Source organism: Numenius arquata, chromosome 11, assembly GCF_964106895.1.
Source record: "Numenius arquata chromosome 11, bNumArq3.hap1.1, whole genome shotgun sequence".
NCBI lineage: Eukaryota > Metazoa > Chordata > Aves > Charadriiformes > Scolopacidae > Numenius > Numenius arquata.
The window spans coordinates 25,699,514-25,715,141 of NC_133586.1; the positions used below are offsets into that span (position 1 = coordinate 25,699,514).

Sequence of the window (15,628 nt, forward strand, 5' to 3'; positions counted from 1 at the left end):
ATTTCTGATTATTTGTTCATTATTCGAACAGAAATATTTCCTTCTAGGATTCATCCCAGGTAAGAAAAGCAGAATTCAAAGGAACTGACAGAATGATATAAAGCTCGTTAAATCTTCCCTAGATATAACACCATTTCTGTATATCTATTTCCATCTGGATTCTATGAAAAGCACCTGAGGTCCTTTATTAATTGCTCGGCCACAAATATTTCCTTCAGATATTCACTACGTCTCCAGGAGATGACCTAAAAGTACTTGAGAGCATATCTCTGAATTCCTTTGGGGTTGCAGTAAGTGCTTCTGCGTTTCCTGATTCTTCCAAAAAGAGAGACCCCAAAGCTGGGGAGCCGGCATCGGCCGGCTGCGGTGTCGTGGCGGCGCCTCCGGGTGCCGCTGTTGGCCGACGCGGAGCGGCGCTGGAGCCGCAGCCGCAGCCGGAGCCGCCGCAGCGTCAGGAGGGAGGAGCGCGGCGAGCGCTGGCGAGAATGGCGGTCCGTCAGAGGCAGAGGGAGAGTGAGAGCCGGCGGCGAGCAGGCGGGCGAGTGCTGCTGGTGCTGGGCACTTTGCTGCTGGTCTTGTGCTGCCGGGCGGCGGCGGAGCGGATCCGCTACGCCATCCCCGAGGAGCTGGGCAGAGGCTCGCTGGTGGGGCCGCTGGCGCGGGACCTGGGGCTGAGCCCGGCGGAGCTGCCGGCACGCAAGCTGCGGCTCAGCGCGGAGAAGCAATACTTCGGCGTGAGCGGGGAGAGCGGGAACCTGTACGTGAGCGAGAGGCTGGACCGGGAGGAGATGTGCGGCGAGTCGGCGTCCTGCTCCGTCAGCTTCGAGGCGCTGGTGCAGAACCCGCTCAACGTTTTCCACGTCGAGGTGGACATCCAGGACATCAACGACAACGCGCCGACCTTCAGCAAGACTGCTCTCGACCTCGAGATAAACGAGTTCACTTCTGCCGGTGCTCGTTTTCCGCTGGAGATGGCCCGAGACGCGGACGTGGGCAGCAACTCGCTGCTGACTTACCAGCTCACTAGCAACCCGTCCTTCACTCTGGACATCAAGGAGAGCCCGGATGGAAGCAAGAGGCCGGAATTAATTCTGGAGAGAGAGCTGGACCGGGAGAGGCAGAGCTCCTTTGAGCTGGTGCTGACGGCGGTGGATGGCGGGGACCCCGTGAGGTCCGGGACTGTCCAGATTCGCGTCAACGTGACGGACGCCAACGACAACGCGCCCGTATTTGGTAAAAGCCTCTTCGAGGCACAGGTGCGGGAGAATGTGCCGGCGGGGTCTCTGGTGCTGCAGGTGCGAGCCACGGATGCGGACGCGGGCTCCAACGGGCGGGTCTCGTACTCCTTCGGCAACGTCCCGGACGACGTCCGCGCCTTGTTCAGTGTCGATAGCGACAGCGGCGAGGTGAGGACGGCGGGGCCTCTGGATTTCGAAGAGAAGAGTAAATGCAGCTTCGGACTGGAGGCGAGGGACGGCGGCGGACTCACGGCTCACTGCATGGTGCAGGTCGACATCATCGACGAGAATGACAACGCACCCGAAATCACGGTGCTGTCGGTGTCGAGCCCGGTGCCCGAGGACGCGCCCGCAGGCACCGTGGTGGCCCTGTTGAAAGTGCGGGACCGTGACTCCGGGGAGAACGGCCAGGTGTCGTGCGAGCTGTCGGGCGAGGCGCCGCTGTCGATCGTGGAGTCGTCGGGCGGCTCGTACAAGGTGGTGACGGCGAGCGCGCTGGACCGGGAGGAGGCGTCCGAGCACCGTGTGACGGTGGTGGCCAGGGACCGGGGCAGCCCGTCGCTGTGGAGCCGCGCGTCGCTGGTGCTGGAGGTGTCGGACGTGAACGACAACGCGCCGGTGTTCGAGGAGGCCGCCTACAGCGCCTACGTGGCGGAGAACAACGCGGCGGGCGCGGCGGTGGTGCGCGTGCAGGCGCGGGACGCGGACGCGGGCGCCAACGGTCGCGTGAGCTACTGGCTGGCGGGCGGCAGCGCGTGCGCGGCGGGCGCGGCGGCGTACGTGTCGGTGGAGGCGCGGAGCGGCGCGGTGTACGCGCAGCGCTCCTTCGACTACGAGCAGTGCCGCGAGTTCGCGGTGGCGGTGCGGGCGCAGGACGGCGGGGCGCGGGCGCGGAGCTCCACGGCCACGGTGCGCGTCTTCGTGCTGGACCGCAACGACAACGCGCCGCGCGTGCTCTGGCCGGCGCCGGGAGACGCGGGAGCGGCGGGGTCGGTGGCGTCGGGGCCGGCGCCGTTCGAGGTGGTGCCGCGTTCGGCCGATGCCGGGTACCTGGTGGCCAAGGTGGTGGCGGTGGACGCGGACGCGGGGCGCAACGCGTGGCTGTCGTACGAGCTGGTGCAGGCGTCGGAGCCGGCGCTGTTCCGCGTGGGGCTGCACAGCGGCGAGGTGCGGACGGCGCGGGCCGTGTCGGAGAGGGACGCGGCGAAGCAGCGGCTGGTGGCCGTGGTGAAGGACCACGGGCAGCCGGCGCTGTCGGCCACGGCCACGCTGCACGTGGTGCTGGCCGAGAGCTTGCAGGAGGCGCTGCCGGAGCTGAGCGAGCGGGCGGCGGGCGCCGACTCGCCGGCCGAGCTGCAGTTCTACCTGGTGCTGGCGCTGGCGCTCCTCTCCGCCCTCTTCCTGCTCAGCGTGGCGCTGGCCGTGCTGGCGCGGCTGCGCCGTGCCGGGCCGCCCGCCGTCCTGCGCTGCCTGGGCGCGCAGCGCTTCTCCGTGGCCGGCGCCGCCTTCCCGGCCGACTTCTGCGAGGGCACCTTGCCCTACTCCTACAACCTGTGCGTGGCGCCGGCACGCGCCGTCTCCGAGGCCGCTTGGCCCTCGCCGCCGCCGCTGCCCATCGTGCCCGCGGAGGATCTGCTGGGCGCGGAGGCCTGCGGGAAGCCGATCCCGAGCAGCAGCGCCGGCGCGGGAGAGCCGCCCGCCGACCCCGACGCCCCGCAGGTCTGTAAGCCCGCGCGCTCTCCCTCTTTTCCCTGAGCTGTGCTGAACCTCCCTCCCTCTTCCCCTGGGTTTTTTCGCTGGGTTGGTGTGGGTGGGGAGCGCTGGTCTGTGTGTCCGTGAAGAAATGAGAGATCGGGGTAACTTCCTTCCATTCGCAGCACGCCTTTAGCCGCGTCATTCCTTTGTTTCTCGGTGGTCACAGGTTCAGGTTCAGCCGAGGTATTTTCTCCATAACTCTCATTTTGCGTAAATTCGTATGAGTTAGTAACCGTGAAGGCGAATCCTCACTGTGTCGCATGAGATTTGCTGCTTCTGCATGGCAGGCTCGGGATTGGCACTTGCAGTTGGAGGTGTTTCCTTTCTGATGGACTTTTTCCCGAAACTCTGTACTTGGACCTCTTTGATGGCCGGTCACAAACACGTTGGTTAATGCTTTTTCGATATTGGACTCCAAATGGAAACGTGCGTGTGGCCCCATGGATGGAAAAGAGAACGATTCTTCGTCCCTAGTGACATGAGAGACTATCGTCCATCTTTTTGGGGAACGATGCTGTAAAAATGGCATCAGGTGTGGTACAGGTTAACTTTTTTCTGGGGATTGATGATCCGTGTCTCTGTAAGGGAACGAACGGAGTATTCCCCTTCCACTCACAGCAGGAGTCCAGTGGTGGCACTTCTTGGTTCTTCAATAGTCACAGGTTCAGTTGACAGGTTTTGACTACAACTCTCTAATGAGTTCGGAACCGTGAAGGCAGTAAACTAATGATTCTTCAGGACGGAAAATGTAGTGGACCCTTGGTGTCCAAAGAAAGGTCCGTGTGGCTCCATGAATGGAGAAGTTACGGGTTGATCCTCCTCACTGTTACAGAATGTCCTCCCTCTTCCGCCGTGTGTCCTCTCATCCATTGGAGGAAGGCTGCTGCAGAAATGGCAGCATTAATAGGACGGATGGCTTTTATCCAGGAATGGTTTATCCGAGTTCTTTGTGCTGTTATTTCTCATTTTTCTCTTCCATCCTGGGTAGCAGTGCCTTTTTTTTTTACCCTTTCCTGACCTGTATTTCATACACACGTGGAGATGCAGAATGCAATCTCAAGAAAACAAAAAATAACCGCGTTCAGTATTTCAGAGCCTGTCTTCTTTTTCTCTTCCAAACCTGCCTGCTTGCGTTGACAGGGGAACACTAGACCGAGGAATTCGGTCTCTCAGACACGTTTTGAAGCAGTTGCTGGGTCTGCCTGTTTACAAGCGGAGGCCTCTACCCAGCCTGAGGACATACGTAAAGCGAAAAGGCAATACACAAACTGACAGCGATTTGGCACTTGATTCAAGTCCTCGGTCCGCAAAATTTAGGGTGTGCAGCCGTGCTTGTCTTCTGATGTCCTACAGTATTTGGTTGAAAAGGGATCTACAGATCACCGTCTGCACCTAAAGGTGGATCTTCTTTGTTACTTTGCTGTATTGGTCGGGATGTGGGGAATTAATGTGGCTGTACGAAGCCCTTTTGATCTGCAGAAAGGGTGAGGGAAAATAAATTAAAGCATGACTGCTTTCGAATACCTTATGTATGTCATACGTACGTATTTGAATACATTCAAGCACTACGGCTACAAAAAGTTGTGCAATTAGCGTTAGAGATTGTTCTGTCGGACGAAACGGATAAGACTTAAAATATTCTACACGTCATATTAAAAAAGCTTAATAAATGTCATATATCGTCATAACCAAAGCACGTTTCTCGTGCGGTAGAAATAACACAAAACCGAAAGGCGTCGTTGAGTTTGATCTCCTCGAGGATCACAGAAGAGATCGGCTGGAGAAAAGGCATCGGAGGAGATCCCCGGTGGACGGGAAGCGCTGTCTCCGTGGCGAGTGTCCCGTCGCCGCGAGCTGCCCGTGGGAAAGGCGGGCGGGCAGCGCCGGGCAGCGCTCGGTGGCTGCAGTGCCGGGAGGAGGCTGCGGGCGCCGCTGTTGACCGAGGAGGAGCGAGAGGAAGGCCGGAGCGCTGCAGGCAGCCCCGCCCGCTGCGGCCCGGCTCGATCGCTGTCTGGCTGTGTGGCTGTGTGGCTGTCTGGGCGGGCGAGCGGTCTGCGATCGTCCCCGCGGTGCGGAGCCGTGGTGCAGCGAGGCGGAGGGTCCGGCGGCAGCGGCCGGGAGCGGCGAGACGGTGACGGAGCCGGAGCGGTAGCCGGATCGGGCGGCAGCAGAGCGGGCGGCGGAGTTGCGGTGTCGGCGGTGCCGCGGCAGAGATGTGCGGGGCCGGGAGTCGGTGGGTCCGGCGGGAGCGAGCCCTGCTGTGGTGCGTCCTGGTGGCGGCGTGGGAGGCGGCGTGGGGTCAGCTGCGCTACTCGGTTCCCGAGGAGATGCCGAAGGGCTCGTTCGTGGGCGACGTGGCCAAGGACCTGGCGATTGAGCTCACGGCGCTGCAAGACCGCGGCGTCCGCGTTGTCTCCAAACTTAGGACGCAGTATTTCTCCCTGCACGGGAAGACGGGACATTTAGTGACGGCGGAGAGGATAGACAGAGAGCAGCTGTGCGAGAGCGTGCAGCGATGCGTGCTGCGCTGTGAGGTGATCGTGGAGGGAGAAATGAAGGTTTACGGCATCGAAGTGGAAATCACAGACATTAACGACAACGCCCCCAGCTTCCGAGAATCCGTAAAAGAACTGATAACAAGCGAGACGACATCCCCGGGTTGGCGGTTTCCTTTGGCCGAGGCTCACGACCCGGACTTGGGACGGAATTCCCTGCAGAGTTACGAGCTGAGCGGCGACGAGCACTTCTCGCTGGCCGTGCAGGCGGGCCCCGGCGGGGACCAGCGTCCCGAGCTGGTGCTGGCGAAGGCGCTGGACCGGGAGGAGGCGGCGTTCCACGAGCTGGTGCTGAGGGCGAGCGACGGCGGAGAGCCGCCGCGGACGGGCACGGCGCGGATCCGCGTGTTGGTGCTGGACGCCAACGACAACGCGCCCGCGTTCAGCCAGGCGGAGTACACGGTGCGTGTGGCGGAGGACGTGCCCGTGGGCTCCGTCCTCGTCACTGTCACGGCCACTGACGCCGACGAGGGGCTGAACGGGGACGTTAAATACTCGCTGAAGAAAATCACAGAGAAAGCCTCGAAGATTTTCCAGCTGGACTTTGAAACGGGTGCAATCACTTTAGTCCGGAGCCTGGACTTCGAGGAAGGTGAATATTATGAACTGGAGGTGGAGGCACATGACGGCGGGGGCCTTTTCGACACTGCGAAAGTGGAGATCACCGTGACAGACGTCAACGACAACATGCCCGAATTGACAGTGTCGTCGGCGCTGAGCGAGATCTCTGAGGACGCCCCACCGGGGACGGTGGTGGCCCTGCTGCACGTGCAGGACCGGGACTCGGGGGCCAACGGCCAGGTGCGGTGCAGCATCGGCGAGAGCCTCCCGTTCCGTCTGGAGAAGACGTTTGAGGACTACTACCGCGTGGTGACGGCGAGGGAGCTGGACCGTGAGGAGGTGTCGGAGTACAACGTGACGGTGCTGGCGGCGGACGGCGGGTCGCCGTCGCTGCGGAGCAGCGCGGTGCTGGCGCTGCGGGTGCTGGACGTGAACGACAACGCGCCGGTGTTCGCGGAGGCGCGGTACAGCGCGCGGGTGCCCGAGAACAACGCGGCGGGCGCGCTGCTGCTGAGGGTGCGGGCGTGGGACGCGGACTGGGGTGCGAACGCGCGCGTGCGGTACCGGCTGTGGGAGGGGCGGGTGCGGGGCGCGCCGCTGTCGTCGTACGTGTCGGTGCAGGCGGAGACGGGCGCGCTGTACGCGCTGCGCTCCTTCGACTACGAGGAGGTGCGCGAGGTGGGGCTGTGGGTGCGGGCGGAGGACGGCGGCGCGCCGGCGCTGAGCAGCAACGTGTCGGTGCGGCTGGAGATCGTGGACGAGAACGACAACGCGCCGCAGGTGCTGTACCCGCCGCCGGCGCCGGCCTCGGGCTCGGGCTCGGCCTCGGCCTCGGGGTGGTGGTCGGGCGTGGAGCTGTGGCCGCGGTCGGCGGAGGCCGGGTCGCTGGTGGCCAAGGTGGTGGCGGTGGACGCGGACGCGGGTCAGAACGCGTGGCTGTCGTACGAGCTGGCCAAGGCGACGGAGCCGGGTCTGTTCCGCGTGGGGCTGCACAGCGGCGAGGTGCGGACGGCGCGGTTGCCGCTGGCCCGCGACGCGGCGCGGCAGAGCCTGGTGGTGGTGGTGAAGGACCACGGGCGGCCGGCGCTGTCGGCCACGGCCACGCTGAGGGTGGTGCTGGGCGAGAGCGTGGCCGAGCTGCTGTCGGAGCTGGGCAGCGCGGCGGCGGCGGCGGCGCCGGGCGAGGCGGCCGGCAGCCTGACGCGCTGGCTGGTGCTGGCCGTGGCGGCCGTCTCCTGCCTCTTCCTCGCCTTCCTGCTGCTGCTGCTGGCGCTGCGCCTGCGGCGCTGGCGCCGCTCGCAGCTGCCGGCGGCGGGCAGCGGCGCCTTGCGCGGCGTCCCGGCCTCGCACTTCGTGGGCATCGACGGCGTCCGCGCCTTCCTGCGCTCCTACTCGCACGAGGTCTCGCTCACCGCCGACTCGCGCAAGAGCCAGCTCCGCTTCTCGGGCGGCAGCTGCTGCGACACCCTGCCGGCCCGCCCGCCGCCCGACGAGCCCGCGCCGCTGCTCCACGAGGACCCTGACGGCGCCCGCCGCGCCGACCCCGCCGCTCCCCCGGTGAGTTCCTCCCACCATCAGAATTGCTCCGCCACGCTTCCCTCTCGCGAGACTCTGCCCTTGCCCTCCCGTCTTCTCTGTCCCGCCTCGGGAGGTTTAGCTACAAAAAAAGGCAAAGGTCCGTTCATCAGCGCTGTGTGCTGGTGCCTCTTGCTCCGGGGAGGTGATCGTGGGACCGTTGCTCAGAGTTCGTGTTCTTGCCAGAGTCAGGAGAAGTGGGGCTGCTGTTGTGTTGAGTTTTGTTAGCGCACAGCTTTGTGTTCATATCACGCACCACGTCCTTTCTCATTTTGTCCCCTGACGTGTAATACCGATTTTCGTGACAGTGCTAGCTTTTCTGAATGGATATATTGCATTATTAGCGAATGGAAGTTTTCGACATTAGCAGGGTAAGGTATGTTCCTGATAGAACATGTGCTGAGTAGGATCAGCTTGTCTTGAAATGGACTGTTAGTAGCCCCGAGATGCTCCTCACTAAATGGAAGAGAATCATGGAACTTGTGACTTTTTCTCTTGGTTCCTGCATTTGAAAGTCTATTGGAAGAAATAGGAGATGTGTTTTGCTGATTCCCTGTTATTTAAAATTTTACTTATTTGAATCAGATCTGGATGTGTCTTGGCTTGACAAGAACCATAGGTGGGTGGGAGGTAGGGGAGGGTGGGGAGAAATGTAAGCAGAGGGGGTTTGGCCATGTGCACATGTTCACTGAACCAGGCTCTCCTGTAAATCTGCTTTCTTTTTATTCCTAAGCTCTTAAAGTTTCTTTTCTGAATTTTAATGAGCAGTGACATGCATCTTCCTTCTTGGTATGGAGATGTGAGGATGTATGTGAAGTTCATGGTGCTATAGTGTTGCATGTTTAAAAGAAATGGTCTGGGACACTGGCCCATTCATGTCATGTACTTTGAAACTATACGGCTCAAAGAACAACTTGCAAGTTTTGAAGGACTGGAGACGAGAAGTCTGGGAGCTGTGCGTGAGGGGCACGAGACGTATGTGTGCTTCTTGCCCTGTTGAGTGGCCATCTGTAGTATCATGCAATTTGAGATTTATCACCCCAGAGAAATGTGGCTAGAGTACATCTCATTTCAACTGTATTGGGAAACCTGGGTGGTCTTTCCTCTGGTTTTGCAGATGGTTGTCAATTCTTAACTGAGTTATGTACTTGTGCCAAGCACCATAATGAGAGCTTTGGGAAGAGCAAACTGTGTAATTGCTACCTGCTAAATACCTGAATTATGTACATATTGTAACTGACATCATCTGTCCCGCCTCGGGAGGTTTAGCTACAAAAAAAGGCAAAGGTCCGTTCATCAGCGCTATGTGCTGGTGCCTCTTGCTCCGGGGACGTGAACGTGGGATCGTTGCTCAGCGTTGCATTTGTTGTGGGAGTCAGGAGAAGTGGGGGTGCTGTTGTCTTGAGCTTCGTTAGAGCGGGGCTTTGTGTTCTTATCAAGGCCACATCATTTCTCCTTTTCGTCCCCTGACGTGTAACACCGATTTTCGTGTCAGTTCTTTTGCATTGCTAGTGCATTACTAGAAATTGAAGTTTTAGTTAATATGGGTTTTGACCCCATCTGTGCTTGAGTAGGATGAGAGTCTGTTGAAACGAACTGTTATTGTCACCGTGTATAACTTCCCTGCTCATCGTTTCTGCTCTTCTCAGCAGAAGTTTCTGCTTCTCCATGATAACGGACTGATCAATGACTGATGTCTTTGTTTTCCTATATGGTTTTATCTTTGTGCACAGGGTGGAGGAATGGGCTGGGTGACAACTGATCCCTTGGTGACATCTGTCCGCCTGTTGTGGCAATGAAAGCAAATCATTGAAGTCCTGCCTATTTGCAAAAGTCTCTGGTTGAAAGGCCACTCATGAGAGATATGTTTAGGTTGTCTTCTAAGGTTGGCTGATATGAAACGAAGCTGGATGTGTCTTGTCATGAGAATATATCCTATGGGAAGAGTCATAGGAGGGCGGGAGGGGAGCGATTCAAGATGTTGGGAGAAGTATAAGCATAGGTGTTTTGGCCCTGTGCCAGCGTTCACTGACCCAGCATCTCCTCCAGGACCCCTTCCCTTTTACTCTTAGACTCTTGATGTTTCTTCTATGAAGTGTAGTGAGCAGATGATTATTCTTCCTTCTTAGTATGGAGATGTGAAGATATATGTGTGAGAAGTTTGTGGTGCGATAGTTTTGCGTGTTGAAGAGAAATGGTCTGGGTCACTAGCCTTTCATGTCATGTGCTTTGAAACTACATGGCTTAAAGAACACCATGCAAGTTTTGAGGAGCTGGAGATGAGAATTGTCGGAGCTGTGTGTGAGGGACACAAGACATAGCCTTGCTCCATTCCCTGTTCAGTGTCCAGCTGTAGTATCATGTCATGTGAGATTCGTGGGAGCTGTGTGTGACGGGCAAGAGATACACGGTTGCTCCTTTCCCTGTTCAGTGTCCACCTCTAGTATCATGTGACATGAGATTCATCTTCCCAAAGAAATGTGACTAGAGGACGTGTGATTTCCAGGTGTTTTGGGAGCCCTTGGAAGTCCTTCTCTGGTTTGGAGGTTGTTGCCAATTCTTAACTAAAGCTGAATTTTATACTTAGGACAAGTGCCATGATGGGAGCTTTGGGAAGAGGAAACTGTGTAATTGCTACCTACTAAATACCTGAATTATATATGTACTGTAATTGCCATAATCTGGAAGAGTGTGTCGTGATCCCTTACTTTCTACAGGTGTTCACCTCTTGCGTTGCTCAATTCAATGATGTGAAGCTGGGCTTTAATATCTGATAATGTGTGGAAGATCTCACCTGTTACATTTCTCTGACTGTCCCATTCTGGTCACTGGCCTTTCATGTCCTGTGCTTTCAAACTGTATGGCTTAAAGAACACCTTGCAAGTTTTAATAGGGTTGGAGATGAAAATCGTGGGAGCTGTGCGTGAGGGGCACAAGAGATATGGTTGCTCCTTTCATTGTTTAGTGTCCAGCTGTAGCATCATGCAATGTGAGATTCATCCTCCCAGGACATGTGATTTCAGCTGTATTGGGATACCTGGGAGGTCCTTTCTCTGCTTTTGCAGGTGGTCCTCAATTCTTAACTAATACTGAATGATGTACTTGTGTCAAGCGCCATAATGGGAGCTTTGGGAAGAGCAAACTGTGTAATTGCTTCCTACTAAATACCTGAATTATATACGTACTGTAATTGCCATCATCTGGAAGAGTGTGTTGTGATCCCTTACTTTCTACAGGTGTTCACCTCTTGCATTGCTCATTTCAATGATCTGAAGCTGGGCTTTTGTATCTGATAAAGTGTGGAAGATCTCACCTGTTACATTTCTCTGACTGTCCCATACACGCCTTTCATGTTTAGAGCTGTCAGGAGAGAGACTTCCATGGACACGTTTCCTTAAAATGTTAACTGGACAAACGCTCTTGCTTGTCATATACGCATGGTGAGAAGTCAAGCGTTATCCATGGGAAGGAGAGGTGGTCTGTGCAACCTTCTTTGGGTGGAGTCTACCTGCAACTTATGAGGATCAATGACAATGATGTGGGCTGTGAAGGCTTTGAGAAGAGTCTTGGGGACATTGTGTGAGGAGGTACCAGTAGAGACAAGGCATGTATTTTCTTAATTCCCAGGGATCATTGTTTGACTACAGTGACTCTGAAGGTGTCTTATTGTTGGATATTTTGCTCAGATTCCATGTGGCCAAGATGTGAGTTCATCAGTTTGCTTTTGTGTTGCATGATATTTCCTGTGAATGGAAGTTACTGAACACAGATTTAGACTTTGCATTAGGATTTCAGAGTCATGTGTCTTCCAAGCTGCCCTTGTGCTGTAGTAGGATGATGGTGTCTTTGGGTGACACTTTGATGACTTTGATTCTTTGATTGGAGTTGCATATCGCTTAAGCCCTTGAGAACATTGGATGTTCCTCCAAATTAACGTGATGATTAGAGAACTCTCTGCTCGTGTCCGTGTTTGGAACCTTGTTCTTTCAATGGTGTGTGTCTGCAAAGGCAGCTTTTGTGTTGTGTGATGTCTGGGAAGGATGAAAAAGTTCACGATGGTATAATTTGAAATGTCTAAAAATTTCACTGAATTTCACTGAATTTCACTGAATTTTTTTTAGAGTTGGAAGGGACCATATAGATCATCTAGTCCAACTCCCCTGCTGAAGCAGGATTGCTTAGAGAATGCTACCCAGGACTGCATCCAGGCGGGTCTTGAAAATCTCCAAAGAAGGGGACTCCACAACCTCCCTGGGCAGCCTGTTCCAGGACTCTGTCACCCTCACCGTGAAGAAATTCTTCCTCATATTCGAGTGGAACCTCCTATGTTCCAACTTGTGCCCGTTGCCCCTTGTCCTGTCACTGGGAACCACTGAAAAGAGTCTGGCTCCCTCCTCCTTCAACCCACCCTTGAGATACTTATAGGCGTTAATAAGGTCTCCCCTCAGCCTTCTCTTCTCCAGACTAAAGAGTCCCAGCTCTCTTAGCCTTTCCTCATAAGGGAGATGCTCCAATCCCTTAATCATCTTTGTTGCCCTTCACTGGACTCTTTCCAGTAGTTCCCTATCCCTCTTGAATTGGGGAGCCCAGAACTGGATGCAATACTCCAGTTGTGGCCTCACCAGTGCAGAGTAGAGGGGGAGAATGACTTCCCTCGACCTACTAGCCACACTCTTCCCTATGCAGCCCAGGATTCCGTTGGTCTTCCTGGCCACAAGAGCACATTGCTTGCTCATTGTCATTTTGCTGTCTACCAGGACTCCCAGATCTTTCTCTTCGGAGCTTGGCTCCAGCAGGTCCACGCCTAACCTGTATTGGTGCCTGACATTCTTCTTGCCCAGGTGTAGCACCTTACACTTTTCCCTGTTGAACCTCATGAGGTTCTTCCTTGCCCAGCTCTCCAGCCTGTCCAGGTCTCTCTGGATGGCAGCACGGCCCTCCGGGGTGTCAGCCACCCCACCCAACTTGGTATCATCAGCAAACTTGCTGAGGATACACTCTGTCCCCTCGTCCAGGTCACCGATGAATATGTTGAACAGGACTGGACCAAGTATTGACCCCTGGGGGACACCACTGGTTACAGGCCTCCAGCTTGAGCCTGTTCCATTAACCATTACCCTTCGGGTCCTGTCACATAGCCAGTTCTCAATCCACCTCACTGTCCCCTCATCCAGCCCACACTTCCTTAGTTTTCCAATGAGGATGTTATGGGAGACAGTGTCAAAAGCCTTGCTGAAATCAAGGTAGATGATATCTGCTGCCCTCCCCTCATCCAGCCAACCAGTTATAGCATCATAGAAAGCTATCAGATCGGTCAAGCATGATTTACCCTTGGTAAACCCATGTTGCCCACTTCCAATAACCCCCTGCTCTTCAACTTGTTTGGAGATGACATCTAGAATGAGTCTCTCCATTACCTTCCCAGGGACAGAGGTGAGACTAACTGGTCTGTAGTTCCCAGGGTCCTCCTTCTTGCCCTTTTTGAAGACTGGTGTGATGTTGGCCTTCCTCCAGTCTTCTGGCACCTCTTCTGTTCTCCATGACTTTTCAAATATGATAGAGAGTGGCCCAGCGATAACTTCTGCCAGCTCTCTCAGCACTCGTGGGTGTATCCCATCTGGGCCCATGGACTTAAGAATGTCCAGTTTGGCCAAGTGGTCCCGAACCTGGTCCTCCTCTACTGGAGGAAAAACTTCCTCTCTCCATACCCTCCCCCTGGCCTCCAAGGCCAGAGGTTCATGAGGGGCAGCCTTAGCAGTGAAGACTGAAGAAAAGAAGGCATTCAGCAACTCTGCCTTCTCCGTATCTTCCACCACTAGGGTGCCCATCTCATTCCTCAGTGGGCCCACATTATCCCTAATCTTCCTTTTTCTGTTTACGTACTGGAAAAAACCCTTTTTGTTGTTCTTAACTGTAGTGGCCAAGATGAGTTCAGCTTGAGCCTTGGCCCTTCTAATTTTCCCCCTACATATCTTCACTGCTTCCTGGTATTTCTCCTTGCCTACCAGGCCCTTTTTCCAAAGATCATAAACCTTCTTTTTGTTCCTGAGCTCCAGCCAAAGCTCTCTGTTTAGCCAGGCTGGTCTTCTTCCCTTCCTGCTTGATTTTTGGGATTTGGGTATGGCTCTTTCTTGCGCTTTTAAGAGTGCCTCCTTGAAGTGCGACCAGCCTTCCTGGGCACCTTTGCCCTTCAGGACTGTCTCCCAAGGGACACTTTCAACCATGCTCCTGAAGAGGCCAAAGTCTGCCCTTCGGAAGTCCAACGTGGCAGTTTTGCTGGCCCCTCGCCTTGCTTCAGCAAGAATTGAAAATTTTATCATTTCATGATCACTCTGTCCAAGATGACCTCCAACGTTTACATCCCCCACAAGACCTTCTGAATTAACTATCAGCAGGTCCAGTGTGGCACTTTCCCTAGTTGGTTCCCTCACCAGCTGTGTTAGGAAGTTGTCTTCCATGCACTCCAAGAATCTCCAGGACTGTTGCCTCTCTGCTGTGTTGTATTTCCAGCAGATATCTGGGAAGTTGAAGTTTGTAAAAATTGTAAAAGTTTAGTTTGTCCTCGTTGATATATGAGGCCCACAGTTGTGGATGCATGCTTTTCCCTCTTTTTTTATTCCAAGGAATTCACCTTGAGGATCTGTGAGTGTGGTCTCTGGTGTAAGCTACTGTGTGAACCTCCTGTGGGCTTTTTACCAACGAGACAGCCTTCTTGTATTCCTGCTAGAGCTGATGTGATCTAAAGTGTTAAGCTCCGATTCCTTCACTTCTCCAGGTTTCCCATTCTTGCCTTGATTGTTGAGGTATATTTTTTTTATGATTTTATTTAATTTTTGTGTTTGTAGGTGCGAAACTGCGTCTTATTTTGGCTGCTAATCCTTAAAACATTAAAAGATCTCTTGTAATTGTTGTGTGAGTAGCACAGTTTCCATCCATACCTTGTAGGTGTTCAGCTGATAAGACAAAGACCCTGATAGACCTCTGTTTCCTTAAGATGTCACTGAATGAAATGCTCTTTGGCCTGTGCCTGACATATGGCCAAAATATTGGATATTGGCCTTGGTGCAGAGATGTAATTACACTTTCTTCTAGGCCTTTGTCTCCTGCAAGGTCCTGTTTTATATTCCCCATGTGTGCCTAGCTCTTGTGCATTGGAAACTCTGCAAGTTGTTTTGCAGCAAACAGTTACTTCCCTTGGCAAGCCCTCAGCCACGTGAAGAAGCCCAGGATGACTGAACTGGAGAAAGAGGCCAATAAGGCTTCGTATTCATATGCAGATGAACAGGCCACAGAGTCGCAAAAACTGATGAGAGCTGATGACTATTTCTTAAAATGAACTCCCCTACAATGTGGCCCAGAGGAAGACTTTAGGGTTGCATTTATGCTTGAAACCTCAGTGATTGTCAGGTCTGATAGGGATCTCTTCCTGGTTTCCTGTGCATGTACGTTTAGTTTGAAGAAGTGGCATATCTTCGTTGATCTATGTGTTGTGGGCTAGTGCTTCTTGCTATTCCTACGGTTTTTGTGGAAGGCAGGAGATGTGAGGTTATATTTGTGTTCTGGTGATGGTAGGGAGAAGAGATAAAAGCATGAAGCCAGTAGAAGTCCCATCTGTGTGGAACAGTGTGTGTGATAAAAGAGTGGAGGAGATTCCCCAGAAGGTGGTATTTTGATATTACCCAGTCTCTGTCGGATGACTGCTCCTCCTTTAGTTCAGACATTTAACATTCACGTGCTTTACAATTCTGCTATTTCTTCATGGAACATTGGTGAGCAGACAAACATACCTCCTTGTTGGTGCGATTGTGGTGCATTGTACTCTCATGATATGTTTTTGCCAATTCTGAGTGTCATAAGCAAAGCTGCAGGTTGTGTAGGGTTGGAGAGAAGACTTGGGGAAGCTCCGTTAGCAGGTGGGGCAGTACAAGAACTGATGGTCATTTC

General features: G+C 54.6%; 2 protein-coding genes across 2 annotated transcripts; both read left to right on the forward strand.

Annotated features, from left to right (window-relative positions):
- Positions 1–485: 485 nt before the first annotated feature.
- LOC141470169 (protocadherin gamma-B5-like) lies at positions 486–2,993 on the forward strand. Its single transcript, XM_074156093.1, has one exon. The coding sequence runs from the start codon at positions 486–488 to the stop codon at positions 2,991–2,993; it is 2,508 nt and encodes an 835-aa protein (XP_074012194.1).
- A 2,213-nt stretch (positions 2,994–5,206) lies between these two features.
- On the forward strand, positions 5,207–15,020 carry LOC141470171 (protocadherin gamma-A2-like). The gene is made up of 2 exons (XM_074156094.1): positions 5,207–7,666; positions 14,826–15,020. Exons 1-2 carry the CDS (start codon positions 5,207–5,209, stop codon positions 15,018–15,020), a joined length of 2,655 nt encoding a protein of 884 aa, XP_074012195.1.
- The last annotated feature ends 608 nt before the right edge of the window (positions 15,021–15,628 follow it).

Excerpts from the sequence above, each read along its gene's own strand:
- LOC141470171 (XM_074156094.1), top strand. The coding sequence starts at position 5,207 with ATGTGCGGGGCCGGGAGTCGGTGGGTCCGGCGGGAGCGAGCCCTGCTG. Across the intron at positions 7,667-14,825 it reads CCGACCCCGCCGCTCCCCCG|CTCTTGTGCATTGGAAACTC; the intron begins GTGAGTTCCTCC and ends ATGTGTGCCTAG.
- LOC141470169 (XM_074156093.1), top strand. The coding sequence starts at position 486 with ATGGCGGTCCGTCAGAGGCAGAGGGAGAGTGAGAGCCGGCGGCGAGCA.